This window comes from Piliocolobus tephrosceles, chromosome Y, assembly GCF_002776525.5.
Source record: "Piliocolobus tephrosceles isolate RC106 chromosome Y, ASM277652v3, whole genome shotgun sequence".
Classification (NCBI taxonomy): domain Eukaryota; kingdom Metazoa; phylum Chordata; class Mammalia; order Primates; family Cercopithecidae; genus Piliocolobus; species Piliocolobus tephrosceles.
The window spans coordinates 25,694,931-25,713,621 of NC_045456.1; the positions used below are offsets into that span (position 1 = coordinate 25,694,931).

At 40.9% G+C, this 18,691-nt stretch overlaps 1 protein-coding gene across 1 annotated transcript in view; it reads right to left on the reverse strand.

The window, feature by feature from the left end:
* Positions 1–636: 636 nt before the first annotated feature.
* The window catches only part of KDM5D (lysine demethylase 5D), a 37,557-nt gene continuing 19,502 nt past the window's right edge, over positions 637–18,691 (reverse strand). Inside the window, exons 12-27 of the mRNA XM_023201908.2 lie at positions 14,664–14,845; positions 14,406–14,568; positions 10,615–10,734; positions 10,299–10,493; positions 9,843–10,024; positions 9,635–9,759; positions 9,370–9,517; positions 5,572–5,668; positions 4,631–4,989; positions 4,074–4,212; positions 3,442–3,621; positions 3,131–3,268; positions 2,347–2,946; positions 2,000–2,069; positions 1,647–1,846; positions 637–1,551 (exon numbers count right to left, since the gene is read on the reverse strand). Coding sequence (XP_023057676.1) covers positions 1,351–1,551; positions 1,647–1,846; positions 2,000–2,069; positions 2,347–2,946; positions 3,131–3,268; positions 3,442–3,621; positions 4,074–4,212; positions 4,631–4,989; positions 5,572–5,668; positions 9,370–9,517; positions 9,635–9,759; positions 9,843–10,024; positions 10,299–10,493; positions 10,615–10,734; positions 14,406–14,568; positions 14,664–14,845 — 3,099 coding nt within the window. The 3' untranslated portion in view covers positions 637–1,350. The remainder of the gene's footprint in view (positions 1,552–1,646; positions 1,847–1,999; positions 2,070–2,346; positions 2,947–3,130; positions 3,269–3,441; positions 3,622–4,073; positions 4,213–4,630; positions 4,990–5,571; positions 5,669–9,369; positions 9,518–9,634; positions 9,760–9,842; positions 10,025–10,298; positions 10,494–10,614; positions 10,735–14,405; positions 14,569–14,663; positions 14,846–18,691) is intronic.

Genomic DNA, 18,691 nt, shown 5'->3' on the forward strand with positions numbered 1-18,691 from the left:
GAATTGATTTAGTAGTATAGTGATATAGTGGTTTCACCTGAAATATGTACGCATCAATCCCACTGAATTCTTACAACAAATGATTTAGATTAGCTATTATATTCACCATATGAAAGAACAGAAAATACTGAGGGAGATAACTTTTGTCAGTGCAAGTCTATCAGATTTAGGACACAAAAGCAACTACACACTTAAAAAGAGAGCTGGGAACTTAATTTGCTAAAACAATCAGAAAAAGAATAAAGTGAGACAAATCTGTCTACTCTATTGCAAGACTTACTATAAAGCGACTGCAACCAAGACATTGTGATCTGGCCACAAGGAATAGACACACAGTTCAACGATGTAACACAACAAATAACTCGGATACTGGCACACCCAAGTCCAGCAAACAGATTTTCAATAAAAAGCACAAAGCAATTAAGTGTAGAACAGGTAAGTTTTCTATTGCTGGTGTTGGGTCAACTGGACATCCTTTGAGAAAACATTAACTTTGGCCTAAGTCTCATGTATGTTTTCTACGTAACATCTACCCTTCCCCACTATTAAAAATTATGTTGACCCATGCTACTGTTGTTTCCTAACCTCAGTCCTTCAGTCTTATACTTTAAGAAGTTTAAATCATATTCACAGTCTCCAAACACACTTAATGTTTTATTTTTAAGAAATCAAATTAAAAATAGACCATAGGTAGAGTCATGAAATTCTTTTTTCTCTATTCTTGTCGATCTTTAGAAGTAATTATGCCATACACTGTTTTCTTTTACAATAAGACTCAACGAGAGAAAAGGAGGTACGATGAAAGTATAAGTTTTGAAGCACCAAAATATTTTACGACAGGGACAAAAAGACAAAAAACAAACAAACAAAAATTGAAGTACAGAAAGACGGTGGTGGGGAAAAAAATAAAGGGGTGCAGCTGGGCTTCCTGAAGATTTGTTTGTCCCTATTCAGATTAGAATGAAACTGGCTTACAAAATCACTCCTGTATGCTAGCAGGAATGTTGCTGGCAAGACATTTCTGAGCATCAGGGTCTGGACTTTAATAACCAACCTTAAGTAACTCTCTAGGAGTGAGGATATCAAATATTGGCAGTGAAAAATCAACAGGCAAGAAGCTCCTTCTGAGGTCCAGGCCAGAAGACAGTAAGACTTACGAAACAAACAAAAACTACCAGAAATGACCTTTGGTGCCACTGTTACAACTCTTGCTCATCATGGCAGGAGAGTTGTAACAAAGGCATTAAAGAAGGACAAGCAGCTGAGGAGCCTGAATCCTTGTGTTGTAAGTTATTTTGGTTTCTTTTCAAGAAAGAGCTGTTGTCTGTGGAAGGTGTCAGGAATATATTTTCACAGTCTGCTTTCTCCTGAAAATGTTCTTTTTTTTTGGCCCTCCTGAGACGTAATCCCTGAGCTCCGAGCCCTTTTTGACTGCAGCTCCTGCTGAACAAGATCCTCAACCTTTCCACCCTGATCCACCTTCTGCCGCCGCCGTCGCCTCTCCAGAGCCTGGCTCCTTGTCTGACTCCCTTGATGTTCAAGCTTTTCCAACTGCAATCATACCCACACAAGCAGAAAAAGGTCAGTACTGGGATCCCTGCCTGCTGGAACCTAATCTCCTGCCCTGCCCATGACCCCCTTCCTACCTCCAGAAGTGTGCGAATTCTGTCCAGGTCTGGAGGCTGTCCAGCCTGCAGCAGCTGCCAGATGCTGTGGTTTTCATCCAGAGTCACCTCAAGCAGGTCCCCTTCCATCATGAGCTCCTCCAGGGAAACCTGGATTGCCTCAGGCAGCTTCAACACAGGGCCAGTCAACTGCGGCAACAGTGAGGACAGTAGCTCCAGGTCTGGGTGGAAGGTGATGGGGTTAGGGGTGCAGGGACAGACTGGGTTAGAGGTCACTCTTGGTCTTATCTTCCATGGCCACAACAGAGCTGACAAATACATGGGTCACTCGGTTATGTGTACCCAAGAGGCTACCCAAACCACACCAGTCTTACCAGAGCCCTTTGCTGGAGCTATGTTCTCAGGAGTGGTCACACTGTCTCCATTCTCCAGCAGCCCTTGGACCTATCAGGGAAAAAAGAATGGGTAACGATAAATGAGCTGATGGATCAGGTCCTATCTTTCCTCCCACAACCCCAAAACTTGGGAGCCTCTACCTCCTGAAGGATTGTAGACCCATGCTTCCAACAGGGAGTGGAGTCTAGGGATCTGGATAGATTTAGAATGGGGCAAAGAGGCTAGGCCAAAGGAGACTGAAAATCAAGGAACAGCGACAAAACTGGAGCCAAGAGGAGGACAGGGGCTAGAAGACCTAAATGTGAGGCCAGCCTGGAAAGCTTACCTTAGTAACAGTGTTGCCACTGCCTCCTCTGATAGGGTCACAGGCAGTGGCTAAAGTGTAGACCGAGGCCTCCTTTGATGTAGGTTTGGCCTGTAGCTGTTGGCGAAGCTCAGTCAGCTGTCCTAACAGAGCAGTCACATCCTCAGAGGCCAGAGCCTTTCTGGCACGGTCTTGCCAGCCAATGGCCCTCTCTGTGAGACACTGAAGAGCCTCACCTTCAGGAAGCCGCACAGGCAGTCTCTGCAGGGCAACCAGCAAGGCTAGGATTGTCTCTAGGCGTGGCCGTCGTGAGCGCATACACAGTGGACACAGGAATTTTGTGTCCCATTCCCACCAGGCCAGCAGTGGAGATGAGGTGAGACTGGGCCTTGGAGAGGTGAGGAGATGGGGCACTGACACACATTGCCCATGGAACCAGTCCTGACAGAGGTCACACTGCAGAGCTCCCACCCCAGCTGGTACCTGCCCACACACACACACAGAAGTCGCAGAGGAGGCCATGAGGGATGGTGTCAGTGGACTGGGCTTGGCTGAGTTGATGCGACGCAGCTGCAGGATACCTTCCTTCTCCTTCTGTTCCCCTTCCTTGAAGGCCACAATCTATCACGTCCAGAAGAGGGGGAAAGTAGGTCAGCAGTCCACCCTCACCCCTGTCTGGCATCCTAATGCCCGGCTCCCAAACCAGAACTGTAACAGGGCTCAGACACCCTATCATCACTGGCTCTCCTCTTTTCAAGGAGACACCTAGAACCCATTTTTTCCCCATCTGGGCCATGCTGCTTACCACAGAGCCTGGGTCTCTGAGGTCCTGAGCAGACAGCCCCAGCAGCTCTGTGTCACACTGGTACAACCCCAGCGCCTTCTCCATCCACCGGCTACGCTTGGTGCTGTCTGAGCCAGCGTCTGCACATGGGCAGAGCACCTAAGGCAGGTAGGCAGACAGAGAGGAAATGCCCAGGCTTCCCTCACCTCCCACACCCTCTCCTTCCTACCCAGGTGCCCCCTAAAAAACCTATGTTCTCATCATACGTGCCATCTCACAGCAGCCAGGCCAGATGCAGAAGAGGGTTGTGGGGTCAGGGTCCCAGACCTCACCTCCAACAGTGTGTAGCAAGAATTCTTCTTGAGAAAGGTCTTGGAGGCCTTCTCTCTCCAGGAATGTGCTGTCAATACCTGCAGCTCTAAATGTCTCAGTTCTTCCAGCCCCACAGGCAGGTCCCGGCCCACGGCCACCAGGCCCTCCAAGTCATCCAGACAGGGGTAGTGGTCACCATTCTGGGATAGGAGAAAAAGAAAGTTCATTTAAATTATGTCAACAATATTGTGTCTAAATTTGTCCTGAGAAATACTGGGTATTGTATTGCATAATCATAGGGCTGAAAATCTGTAGACGTTTTCTGCAAGGGAAAAATGGGATAGAAACTCTTTTCTCTCAGAATTCCTACTTTCATTGGTTCTGAACAAAAATTACACATCGGCAAGTAACTCTGTTGTATCCTGCTTCTTCTGTCCACTTCTATATATCAATAGTCTCTGCTTAGCTCTACACCCATATTCATACTTCTCTTCCCTCCATTCCTATTCTGATATGCTCAGGTCTCTCAAGGAATCCTCCAACTTCCCAACTTCACTTTCCAGCAGAACCCAACTGAGCAAAAACTGTAAGGTATACCGTGACTCTTCTAATTGCTGGCCTGACATAGCAAAGCAAAAATAGTGATCCTCACTTGGATCTCATCCACATCAGCAATCCAAGCTTGTGCCTTAGTCAGAGCTTCTTTGAGAGTCTGGATGTTAGGCAGGTGAACAGGGATGTTTTCTGTCTCACGAATTATGGCTTCCAGTGTGGCTGGTGGATGCTTTTGCCTAAAATTTTTTTGAAAAACAGAAATCTATCACTACATGTTACAGGTATACATGCCCCTTTTTTAAGTCCTATGTTTCCTTGCTAAAAACCCAAGAAACAAAAGTGTGACAGAGTAAGGGAGCCACACTGAGGAACTCTGTAACAGTGCAGGGGGCATGTAGGTCTCTTGTAAGTCACAGGCTGTATCCATTCACCTAACTAAGTCACCCAAGGAATATTTCCCCAATTGTTGCCTTTACAACAGTGAAACATCAACATGACATGTCATATAGATGGGACTAGATGATAGTCCTTTAGAGTTTAGTAGATGCCCAACTGGGAGTCTGCTGCCTAACAGTACCTATAGAAACACTTAGGGTCACCCCAAAACTCAGAGGATTACAGTCAAAATACAGACAGGGAGAGACTACACCCCACCTGGCCTCCAGGCAGAAAAGGGCCTTTTCTTCCCAGCGCTCTGCAATGGTCAGCAGTTCTTGCAGTTCAGCCCGGGCCTTGTCCACAGAAGGGCTGGAGGCTATCTTGGCACCCATAACCAAAAGCCCCTGCATGATGACCAGAGAGCCCCTGTGGGCTGAAGGGGCCAGAGCCTGCTTCACTTCATCTAGCCATTGCGCCTGCTCCACCTGTTGCTGAAGCTGATGGGCTTCAGGCACCTCTACACCCAGCTGCTGCCCCCTCTCCAACAGGGACTGCAATAGCCCTGGACTAGATGGCAGTGTGGCCAGAGCCTCACGAGCCTCAGCTTGGTAGGCCTCTACCTGTTCCAAGACATCCTGCAAAGACATAGGATAAAATGCAGATTCTTTAGCCACACAAATATTCAACAACCTAGATTTGCTCCACTTCTCATCTTCTCTTATAGGCATTTCCTGTTGCTTAACACTTATTCTCAATCATATCCTAAAACATATCCTAAAACATGATCTACTTGATAATAACAAAGGCCCTCTGTTTACCTAGAATGACACTTTTCTCCTTTAATTACCTAAAATTTCTTTTTCCAAGCCCACTTTAATATAATCTTATCCCTCTAGTAAGCTTTCTATAAGACTCTACTGTGTGGAGGGAAATCAAGCAATCAATCAATCAGTCCTCTCCATCGCATTCCCAAGAGCCAGAGTCTTACGCAGGCTCCTATTTAGAGTTTTTAATTATTTCAGTCTGGAAGGAAATATCCTTACATGCTGTAAAGACAGAGATGGTACGGGAACATTCATCTCCACCACTTCCAGGAAAGAACCTGTTATTATGAGAAGGTTGTTTACAATACCTGGGTTCTCAAGCTTTCCTGACATGTCAGACTTCCTGAGTATTTGCTGTTAACAAAAATTCCATCTTCTCAGGCCCCTCCTCACCTTGACATCTCTAATCTGATGCATGGCACAGGGCAGGCTGCCCATCTGCTCAAGAAGGACCCGGAGTTCAGTCAAGGTCAGCGGTGGAGTGTCCATCCTGTAGGAACCAGAAGGAACACCTCGTAAGGGCACATTTCAAAAAATTACAGAATCTTAACATACTTCCTCCCCTTTTGTATTTCACTAATATCCACAAAGGTTTTTTTCTAAGTTCAGTGATATTGACCAGTAAGTTAAGATTTGAAAAAACACCTGTAGGCTTTTGACAGCAGTTAATATAGACTAACTACACATATCAAAGTGAGAGAATCCAGCTTCCTGAGAAAATGTAACAGTAGTAATCTGCTAACACTATGGCTACTTAATATCATGCCCCTATGTTACTAGATGGCTAGCACTATTTGATAGAAGAATATAAATAAATACAAATAGGTGGCAAAAGAAAACAGACATCTGAATGGTCCCCACATAAGTTACATTTTCATTAGTCATCCAGTTAAGAGTTAAAGAATAAGGAAGAGATGTAAAAACAAATAGCCAATAGGATTCAGAAGTAGTAGCTTTCACAGTGACATAAAACATCTATTAAGCCAGAAACTGAAGTACAAATGCAATGGAAGGGTTAGGAAGAAAGGAGGGATAAGTGATGATAAGAATGGTCAGAGTAATAAATCTACTCTAGACAACAAATGAGAGTTCATTACATTAGAAGCGAAACAGTACCACATGGTAAGAACTTTTAAGACTTACTCTTTGGTTCCAACTGTCTACAACACAAAGAAACTGAAGAGGCCAGGAAGTTTAAATGCATGAGGAAAACTTGAGACAGATTAAAATGGAAACCCAACGCATATTATATGGGTATCATGGATTCAATCTGGAAAAGTCTTATCTCTCTTGTACCTGAGTAGGGAAAGGAGTTAACCATAAAAGTGAAATTTCCTCTAAAATTTTAAGTTTCCAAAGGTTTAAAGAAAGGCAGCAATGAGAAAAGAGGTTAAGAACAAGTAGGACTATTTAAGAATATTTGAAATAATGGTCGGGCAGCCCCAAAGATACTTCAGGAAGTATTCCAGGAGGAGACAACGGTTATCATAACAGATACCTTCTACATGTGTCAGTACCCTGAAGACCTTCCACTAGAATAAGATACAGATGGGAGAAGACGGTGATATTTAGAATCTGACTCCATTTAGGTGTAGCCCAATGTGTATCTTTACATCTTAGATTTTAGCAAAAATGCTTAAAATGGAACACAAACCTAAAAACTGTTACAGAACAATGTGAGGACAGACAGTATTTTTGTACAACTCTACGATGCATTTGTGTTTTAAGCTGTTATTAGAAAGGAGTAAAACATTCAAATAGAAATTAAATGTTTATGAAATAAACAATTTACAAAACAGACTCAAAGACCAATGAAAGAGAAAGCCCAGAAATGAGGCTGCACACCTACAACCATCTGATTTTTGACAAAGCTGACAAAAACAAGTAATGGGGAGAGGACTCCCTATTCAGTAAATCCTGTTGAGGTAACTGGCTGAGTCACATGCAGAAAACTGAAATAGGACCCCTGCCTTATACAAATATCAGTTCAAGATGGATTAAAGACATAAATTTAAAACCTGAAACCATAAATGCGCTGGAAGACAATCTGGGCAATGTCATTCCAGAGATAGCTATGGGGAGAGATTTCATTATGAAGATGCCAAAAGCAACTGCGACAATAGCAAAAATTGACAAGTCCAAATTAAAGAGCTCCTGCACAAAGAAACTGTCTACACACAGAGTAAACGGACAACCTACAGAATGGGAGACAGTTTTTCCAAACTATGCATCTGACGAGGGTCTAATATCCAGCATCTATAAAGGAACCTAACCAAATTTACAAGAAGAAAACAACCCCATTACAAAGTGGGCAAAGGACATAAATAGACACTTTTCAAATGGAGACATGCATGCAGCCAACAGATATATGAAAAAAGACTCACCATCAGTGATCATTAGAGAAATGCAAAACAAAACCACAGCGAGGTACCACCTGACAAGACCATTCAGACCGGCAATTATGAAAAAGTCAGGAAATAGTAGGTGTTGGCAAGGTTGCGGAGAAAAAGTAACTCCTACACAGGGTTGCTGGGAGTGTAAAATTAGTTCAACCACTGTGGAAAACAGTGTGGCAATTCCTCAAAGATCTAGAGGCAGAAATACCATTTGACTCAGCTATCCAATTACTGGGTATATACCCAAAGGTATATAAATTGTTCTATCACGAAGACATATGCAAGTGTTATGTTCACTGCAGCATCATTCACAACAGCAAAGACATGAAATCAATCTAAATGGCCATTAATGATAGACGGGATAAAGAAAAAGTGGTACATATCCACCATGGAATTTCCATGCAGATATTATAAAAACAGGATCATGACCTTTGAAGAAACATGGATGAAGCTGGAGGCCATTATCCTTAGCAAACTAACACGGGGAGAGAAAATCAAATACCACATGTTCTCACTGGTATGTGGAAGCTAAATGATGAGAATATATGGATATATGCACAGAAGGAACAGCACATACTGGGGACTATCAGAAGGTGGAGGGTGGGAGGAGGGAGAGGACCAGGAGAAATAACTAAGGGGTACTGGACTTAATACCTGGGTGATAAACTGTGTTAACAAACTCCCATGACACAAGTGTACCTATGTAACAAACCCACACATGTACTCTGAAAAAAAGTTTAAAAGAACATTTACAGTAGCTGTGGCTACTTTGCCACTAAAGAAAGATATCTTTACATAAATTTAACATAGTCAAAGTGTAAAGTGTTTATTAGGTCTACAGTAGTGTACAGTCATATCCAAGATCTTCACATTCTCTTACAAGTCAGTTCCTCACCCCAAGAAACTTCCTGTCTTGCAAGTTTCATTCATGGTAAGTGCCCCATATTTTATGTCTTCCACAGTTAGTTTATTGTATTAATTATATGTTTGGATATTTTGATACACAAATACTCACCACTTGTTACAACTGCCAACAACATTCATTATAGTATCATGCTGTGCCGGTTTGCAGCCTAGGAACAACATGCTCTACCACACAGCCTAGTTGTGTAGGAGGTCACACCATCCAGCTTTATGTAAGTAGACGGTGCGTGTGCAACAATGACAAAATTGCCTAATGACACTTTTCGCCAAACACGTCTCCATCATTAAGTGATGCCTGACTGTACATAATCATTTACTTGATTTTTCAATGTAAAAACTGTATGTACCTATTGTCATATACATTTGGAAACTAACAGTTAAATAAATACCTAGGATTATTTTAACCTCTAAAGTTTTACGTAACTACACAGCCAAAAGTAAATTTTGTGGAAATTCTGATGTCTGCATAATGTTATGAGATTTCCTAAGAAGTAGGAAAAGATTGCAATTTTGCTAGTATATATTTATTTATTGCCACATTGTTTTGTTAGACACTGTTTACTTCAGTAACTTCTAGTTCATATTATACTGTTTTTTGTCCATGTGTTATCTACTCTTTCTCAGTAAAACTTGACAAGTGCTGAGTCTGTGCTTTTCTTTTGTTGTTGTTGTTGTTTTGAGATGGAGTTATGCTCTTGCTGCCCAAGCTGGAGTGCAATGACACCATCGTGGCTCACTGCAACCTCCAACTCTTGGGTTCAAACAATTCTCCTGCCTCAGTCTCAAATGGGATTGTGTGTTTATAGTCTATCTATTTTTGTTATTCATTTTCACATACTCACACAGTTCTTTGCCTTCTCCTCTCACATACCTGGCCACCTGACCACTGACCAGCCCCAGGACTTGAGATATACATGCCTCCACCTCACTAAGGCAGTTCTTCAGTCGCTGAAGCAGCTCACTATTAGGAAACCTCCTCTCACGAGCCTCAGACTCCAGTGCCCTTAGCTCTTCAAAGCCTAGAGACAGTATAAGTTGCAACAGGTAGGCAGTGTTAGCAGAAAAGGAAGGTTGTGAATACCCAAAAGAAAGAAATAAGGCTTACACAAGGGTTCCTTCCATTTCCCATCACTCACTGCGCTTACGGCCATCCTCCACCTCCAAGGCTACTCGCACTTTGTTGGCCCAGGTGTCAAAAGACTCAGCCCGAATCTTCAGCTTATGCAGCATGCTGGGGAGCTCATCCAAGGTGTACCGATACCTAGAGGAAGAAAGCCAGGAAGGGTACACATCTGGCCCAGCTCTGTAACCTCCTCCACGTCCCCACAGTGTTCCCATGCTCACCGTAAATACTGTCGGCTACTAGAGCACTTGCAGAGGTCATTGATGTGGGAAAGGCATACAAGGCCATTGGGGCAGTCGTAGCAGGCCAGGGCTGACAAGAAGCATGTGGTCTTGCACTTGATGCACTGGCGTTCATCATCTGGGAGCAGCTCAAAAGCCTCTCGTTCAGCCTCCGTGACGCCCTGGGGGTGTTCAACCGACATATACTGTAAAGACTAGGGGTAGGGCTGTGGACACCCCACCTCAGCCAACACTGAGCCTTGTTATGGACTCAACCTTGTAAGGATAGCTGAAGAGAAATTGGAAGAAAAAATATAAACACATACAGGCTCTGTCTTTCCATTTCAAAATGCATGACTTAAAGTTTAGGCACACAGTGGTTACTCAATGTTGGTCTGTGTTTCTGTAATGTGGTATATGTGACTAAATCCCTAAGCCCTGCTCTTGACCACCCACCTTCTCCAAAAGGGCCTTTCGTAGACGTCGCTCCTCCTGAACCATAATGAACATCTCCTTGTGCACAGCCACTGCTAGATTGAGATCCAACGTCTCTGGGAAGGCAGCCATCTTGCAGATGAGCTCCTCATGGGAGAAGACACAATAGCGCCGGAGCCGGCGGTAGTGTTCAATGCACTGGCGTCCAGCAGGTAGCTGCAAGTGCGTTCAAGACTGTGTGTGGCTATCTGGAGACCACAATGCTTAGCTTATCCACAATAATCCTTACCCATATTCTTTATACTTTCTACTGCAGGCCCACTGCATGCCCACTCACCCAGTCAGCAGTGCAAAAGTTGACAGCTTCAGCAAAATTGTATCCTTGGTTAAAACCACTGTGGTAAGCACGAGGAAAAGTGATGACAAATTCCCCTGCACATTGGTTTGTGCGGACAACCTAAAAAGGACAAGAAAAACAGAAAGAGGTGTGGGTCAGAACTAATGGGTAAGACGTGAACTCAAAAATGTCTCTAGATGCTGTAATGGATGTAGGAAGAGTGGAAAGGCTCTATCGTCAAGTACGTGCCCTAAAAGAAAAATAACATTGTGATGTTTAGAAGTGGTATTCAGAGAAAAGTACTCAAAGAAATGTGTAATTCAAAAAACAAATATAGAGGGTTCCACAAACAAGTAAAAAGATTCTTTGCTTCTATAATCAAAGAAATGTAAATTTTTAAAGTCATGGAGTTCAGTCACCAAAAACGATGGAATTAGAAACTCCACAACTTTCTCCCTCTACCCAAACAATGATCTAGTGCTGAAATTTTCAGAGCAGTGTAATAAAATTAAAAAAAAAAAAAAAAAAAAAAAAAATCAGGAGAACACTTAATCCATTTTTAAAAGCTTCTCAAATTCGGTACAAGAGTGTCATAATGTAGTAACTTCCCTTCATACACACTTGCCCCCACTCCTATCTCAGCAACTACCTTGGGAAAGCAACCTGACATGCTGGTGCAGCTGGCTGGTGCCAGGAACCATGATGTGAACCTTTTTCCCAGAAAACTAAGGTGGTGTGTTTTGACCTGTCTGGTGGACCTATGTTGATAGATTAAGAAAGATTGGCCAGGCGCAGTGGCTCAAGCCTGTAATCCCAGCACTTTGGGAGGCCGAGACGGGCGGATCACGAGGTCAGGAGATGGAGACCATCCTGGCTAACATGGTGAAACCCTGTCTCTACTAAAAAATACAGAAAACTAGTCGGGCCAGGTGGTGGGCGCCTGTAGTCCCAGCTACTCGGGAGGCTGAGGCAGGAGAATGGCATAAACCCGGGAGGCGGAGCTTGCAGTGAGCTGAGATCCAGCCACTCTACTCCAGCCTGTGCGACAGGGCCAGACTCCATCTCAAAAAAAAAAAAAAAAGAAAGGGTTTGTTACGTTGGTAGATGACCACCAGGCTAATATAAAGCAGAAAAAGAATATAAAATTAAAAGATTACTCAAGTATACAAAGAGTTGCTCACCATCTTTAGTTGTTAGGAAAATGCAAATCAAAACCACAAGATACTATCTCTCACCACACAAGATACTATTTCTTGCCATACAAAAAGAGGCGGAAAATAACACAGTTGGCAAGAATGCAGACATATTGGAACCCTTGTGCATAGCTGGTAAGAATGCAAAACGGCCATGAAACTGCTATGGAAGACAGTAACTAATTTCCTCAAAAAATTAAAACAGAGAACTACCATATGACTGTCCAATACCACTTGTGAGTATATACCCAAAACTCTGAAAGAATCTGAACAAATATTTGCACACAAATGTTCACAGAAGAAATATTCACAATAGCTAAGTGGTGGAAACAACATAAACGTGCTTTAACAGACACATGCATAAGCACAATGTGGTCTGTTCATACAATGCAGTATTATTCAGCCATGGAAAAGGAATGAAACTCTGACACATGACATAGCACAGATGAACTTTGAGAAATCTGATACAAAAGATCACATGTTGTATGATTCCATTTATAGGAAATATGCAGAATAAATTCATAGAAACAGAAAGTAAAATTGTGGTCAAAGGAGAGAAACAGGGATGAATAAGAAATAATGTAATTGTTTTGAGACCTTTCTGGAGTAATAAAAATATTTTAGAATTTAATAGACATGGTGGATGCAAAACACTGTGAATGTACTAAATGAGACCAAATTGTTCAATTTAAGATGGTTCGTTTTGTATTATGTGAATTTCGCCTTTAAAACATATGCCCCAAAAATAATAGTTCAGAAAATTCAGTAATAAAACTACTACTATTGTACATAAAAGCAACAATGACAAAAAATGTTTTGAGAAGACAAGGGGATAACATGATTTTCAGAGTTGAAGCAATACCAAAAGTGTTCAGTTTAAAACACAGGAGGCATACAAAGAAACCAGAAAGCATAGCCTTTCAGTTAAAACAAAAAACCTCTGAGATAGCCCAGGCTTACGTACTTACTAAAGTCTATCAACTCTCTTAAACAGGCTTAAATGTCTTAAGAAGCAATGCAGAAAGGACTAACGTGTATCAGGAGAATAATGTCCCTCCAAATAAGAGTTCCAAGAAAGGTCTTAAAATTACAAAAATGAAACAAGTCAAAATTCTGAAGCTCCCAGTCCCATAGAAAAAGTGAAAAACTCACAAGATGTTTTCAACAGGAGCTTTGAGCAGGCAAAAGAAAGAATCAGAAAACTCTAAGACATGTCAATTGAAATAATTAAATCAGCAGGGGGCAAAAAGAGAAGAATATTAATCAGATCCTAAGAGACGTGTGTAACACCATCAAGTGCACCCAATATATGCAGAATGGGAGTTTCGTAAGAAGAGAAAAAGAAAAAGGTCTAACAGTTGAAACAAAAATGGTTAAACAATTTCCCAATTTGTGGAAAGCCCTGAAAGTCTACCACCAAGAAGCTCAGGGCACTCCAACTAGATAAACTCTAGGAGACACAATATAGTCGAACCAACAGAAGGTAAGACACCAAGATGGAGTTTGAAAGCAGCATGACAGACATGATTCTTCACATATAATGGATGCTTAACAGAATTATCAACAGATTTCTCATAAGTAGTAACGGAGGCCAGAGGCCAGTTGGATGACATGTTTAAAATCATGTAATGGGAGAAATAAATAAATAAATTGATAAGTGAATAAAAATTGTGGAAGTATGTCTCCAAAAGACATGCCTACAGGGAATACAGAAGGACTCTTTCAGGCTGACATGAAAGGATATTACCAAGTAATTCAGAGCTTTATAAAGAAAGCAATATGCCTGGGAAAGGCACCCATAAAAAAAATATAAAAGTCAGTATTACATATATAGCACGAGAGACCAAAAAATATAGTTCAGAACTAGAATCAGAAAGCAAGACAAATCGTGTAATTAGATTGCTTGATGAGCTCTTATCGATATCTTTTTCTTGTGAGACAAGAGGAATACTAGAAAAAAAAAGGTACAAGTTAGAATTCATAAAATGTATAAAATGTCAGGAAAGGAAGAGGGCTTCTGGAGACACAAAGTGCATTTTGTTCAGATGAGAAAACTGAGGAAGATGGCCAAAAAAGTTATAAAAGCTTATAAAGAGTTAACTCAAAGCTTACAGAATTTCAAAGCAGAAAAGGCACAGCATGTTACAAGATAGTGACCCAGTCCGTGTACCATGTACATATTGCCTTCTTATTTTTTAGCAAAAGAAGCTGATATAATTCAATCCTAGAAACACCCAAAACTCTGAAACCAGTCCCTCATCCTTACGTGGGTTTTGCAAAATAAGAATTATATTCAGAAACATTAAGAGAATACCAATCCTCGATTAGGAGGCAGATAAAAAGGCTGGGATCCAAGTTTCAATTTCTATTCTGTTAAGTAATTATCTAATCTCTCTTTTACTTGTTCTCTTAGGTGTCCCAGCTAACGGTAACGATCTGCAACTTGATGTAAGCAAGGGAAGGCAAAGAGGTGTGATGCTAGGCCTAATCTCCACAGCAAAATGGATATGGTTTTACTTCTTCCAGAACTAAGTTCTCTCTCATTCCCTTCTCACCTCAGTGAAGAAAATTAAAATTGTTTTGATCCTCAGTACTCACTGGCACACCATGGGACATCAAAGTGTTGGGATTCATCAGAGTGACAAGCTGGTGTAGGAGGTCAGGCTGGCTATCAAACAGCTCAGGTGTCAGCCTCTTCATCACCTCTTCCAAATGCTCTGCTGCCAGGGAGGGTACACCATACCAGGTCTTCGGTTCACCCCTGCTCAGACAGAGAGAAAACACATCAAGTCTATACACATCCTTGCATATGAAGGCAGTCTTGATATCCATCCCAGTCTTTGGGGTTATGCTCACCAGTGCAGATAGTTAATAGAGTAACTCCAGTGATCCTCAATATGCCAACAAAATGCTGAGAAAACCATTCCCACGTACAGCCAGGGCACCTTCATGCCTGAGATGTCTGCATTGATGTGACAGAGAACAGACTGATCTAGCACTGGCATCACATTCAGGTTCCAACCACTGGTCGCATATTCCTGTTGGGTCAGAGATTTGCCAGAGTGAGTAGGGAGTAGGATAGGGTGAGGAGAGGCAAACTGAGCAAAACATACGTAAGAAGACAACTGCATCTTACAGCATGCTGCCTACTGGTATGCCTGATCATTCAAGAGGTCTATGTTGTAAATTCAGATATAATGCCCAGTTTTGCCACTGTCGACTAACAAAGTGCCAGAGGTCCCAGCCAGAGCAATGAGGCAGGAAAAGAAATTTAAAAAGCATTCAAATTGGAAAAGAAAAAGTTATGTTATTCCTGTTTGAAGATTTATAAGAAAGTCTTAAAGAAAACACTTCTTTTTTAAGAGGATGCTAAGGCCTCCATGAAAACGCTGTTAGAACTAACAAATTCAGTAAATTTGCAGGATACAAAATCAATATAAAAATCAGTTGTGTTTCTATACATTAGTAGAAAATTATCTGAAAGAAAAATAAAATGAAAACTCCATTTGTAACAGCTGAAAAAAAAAATTCCTAACAATAAATTTGAGGAAGTAAAAAAATCACTACAGTGAAAACTATACAAATAATGATGAAGGAAACCGAAGAAGACACAAATAAATTTTAAGATACCTTGTCCTCACAGACTAGAAGAATTAATATTGCTAAAATGTCCACAATATCCAAACTGATCTAGAAATTCAATTTAATCCCTGTCAAAAAACAGCAGCATCCTTCACAGAAATTTTAGAAAAAGCAAGTGATATGGAACCCCAAAGACTCGAAATATCCAAAGCAATATGTGAAACAAAACAATAAACAAAAAAGCTGAGAGTATTCACATTAATTTTATATCACAAAGCTACAGTAACTAAAAGGGCTTAGTACTGCCAATAAAAACAAAACACACAGATACAAGGAAAATAAGCCCAGAAATAAATCTTTGCATTTTCAGTCTAAAGAAGTTCCACAAAGACACCAAGAACACAGAGGAAAGGACAGTCTCTTCAGCATCTATTGTTGGAAAACCTGGATATCCACATGCAGAGAAGGATGAAACTTTACCCCTGTCTTTCACCATGTACAAAAATCAACCCCCAAAGGAGGTAAAAACTTAAATGTAAAATCCAAAATTATGAAACTACTGAAAGAAGATGTAAGAGGAAAGCTCCGTGACATTGATCGTGGCAAGAATCTTCTGGATTAAGACCTCAAAAGCATAAGCAATGAAAGTAAAAACAGACAAATGGTATTACAATAAGCTAAAAAGCTTCTGCACAATGAAGGAAACATCAACAGAATAAAGAAACGACCTACAAAATGGAAGAATATATTTGCAAACTATGGGTCCGATAAAAGGTCAATATCCAAAAAGTAAGAAACTGAACAAATACAACAGAAAAAAAAAAAAAAAACTAAAAAATGAGCAGAAGATAAAGAAAACGAAATACCTTGAAATACAGCTAACCAAGTAGGTAAAAAAATTCTACAAGGAAATCCAGAAAACACTGCTAAAAAAGATCAGAGATAACACAAATAAATAGAAAACCCTTCCACACCCATATATTGAAAGAACCAGTATCATTAAAATGGCGATACCACTCAAAGCAATTTACAGATTCGATGCTATTTCTATCAAACTACCAACATCATTCTTCACAGAACTTGAAAAAAAATTCTGAAATTTATTTGGAACTAATAAAAGAGCCCCAACCAGCCAAAGCAAACCTAAGCCAAAAGACAAAGATACAGACATCACACTATCCAAATTTTCAACTATAATCTGAAGCGACAGTAATTAAAACAGCATGGTACTGTAACAAAGACCAACAAAAAGACAAATGGAACAGAATAGAAAACTCAGAAATAAAGCCATACACGTACTACCATCTGTTATTTGACAAGGCCAACAAAAATAAGCAATGGGAAATAGCTTCCTATTCAATAAATGGTGCTGGAGTAACTGACTAGCCATATGCTGAAGACTGAAGCTGGACATCTGCAGTTCACCATGTGCAAAAATTAACTCAAGGCCAGGTATGATGGCTTACACCTATAATCCCAACACTGTGGGAGGCCAAGGTAGGAGAACAGCTAGAGCCCAGAAGTTTTGAGATCAGCCTGGTCAACATAGTGAGACTCTTGTCTCTACAAAAAAATATTTAAAAATATTAGCCAAGTGTAATTGCTATTAATTTAAAAATAATAACTTTGTAAAACTTTCTATTCTTATAATTTTTTTTGTGTGTGTGTGGCAGCTCCCAGCTACTAGGAAGGCTTAAGTGTGAGGACTGTTTAAGCCCAGAAGTTCTAGGCTGCAGTGAGGTGAGTCATGACTGTGGTACTGCATACCAGCTGTGTGACAGAGAAATCATGTTTCAAAAGAAAATAATTTGGAATGAACCAAAGATTTATTTAAATGTAAAACCTCAAACTAGAGTAATCCTAGGGAAACAGTCTTCTCGACAGTGTCCTTGGCAAAGAATTTCTGGCTAAGCCCCCAAAAGCAAATGCAACAAAAATAGGTAAGTGGAAACTAATTAAGTGAAACAGCTTCCCACAGCAAAAGAAACTGTCAACAGAATAAACAACCTACAGAATGAAGAAGACATTTGCTATACATCTGATAAAAGCCTAACATTCACAATCCATAGCAAACTTACACAATCAACAAACAAACAAAAAATCACCCCATTAAAAATGGGCAAAGGACATCAGCAGACACTCATCTTAAGAATACATACAAGTGGCTAAGAAGCATACAAAAAGATCACGTCCTTTGCTAAGACATGGACAGAGCTGGAGGCCATAATCCTTAGCAAGCTAACACAGGAACAGAAAACCAAATACTGTATGTTCTCTCTTACGAGTAGGCACTAAATTATGAGAGAATTGTAGACATAGAGGGGAACAAGAGACACTGGGATTTTTGGAGGTTGGGAGGTGGGGAGAGGGACAGGATCAAGAAAAATAACTAATGGGTTCTAGACTTAATACCTGAGTAATAAAATAATCTGTACAACAAACCCCCATGACACAAGTTTACCTGTGTAATAAAACTACACTTGTACCCCTGAACTTAAAAGCTTATCCACCATGGTCAAGTCAGTTTCATCCCTGGGATACACAGCTGGTTCAACATAACCAAACCAATAAACACAATCCATCACAGAAGCAGAACTAATGACAAAAACCACAAGAATAATTATCTCAATAAATTCAGAAAAGGCCTTCAACAAAATTCAACACCCCTTCATGCTAAAACTCTCAATTAACCAGGTAGTGATGGAACATATCTCAAAATAATAACAGCTAATATAACAAACCCACAGTCAATGTCACACTGAATGGGCAAAAACTGGAAGCATTCCCTTTGAAAACCAGCACAAGACAAGGATGCCCTCTCTCACCACTCTTATTCAACATAGTATTGAAAGTTCTGGCCAGGGGAGTCAGGTAAGAGAAAGAAATGAAGGGTATTCAATTAGGAAAACAGGAAGTCAAATTGTCTCTGTTTGCAGATGCCATGGTTGTAGATTTAGAAAACCCCATCGTCTCAGCCCAAAATTTCCTTAAGCTGGTAAGCAACTTTATCAGGATACAAAATCAATGTGAAAAAAATCACAAGCATCCCCATACACCAATAACAGACAAACAGAGAGCCAAATCATGAGTGAACCCCCATTCACAATTGCTACAAAGAGAATAAAATACCTAGGATTCCAACTTATAAGGGATGTGAAGGACCTACTCAAGGAGGACTACAAACCACTGATCAAGGAAATCAGAGAGGACACAAACAAATGGAAAAACATTCCATGCTGATGAACAGGAAGAAACAATATCTTGAAAATGGCCATACCACCCAAAGTAACTTACAGATTCAA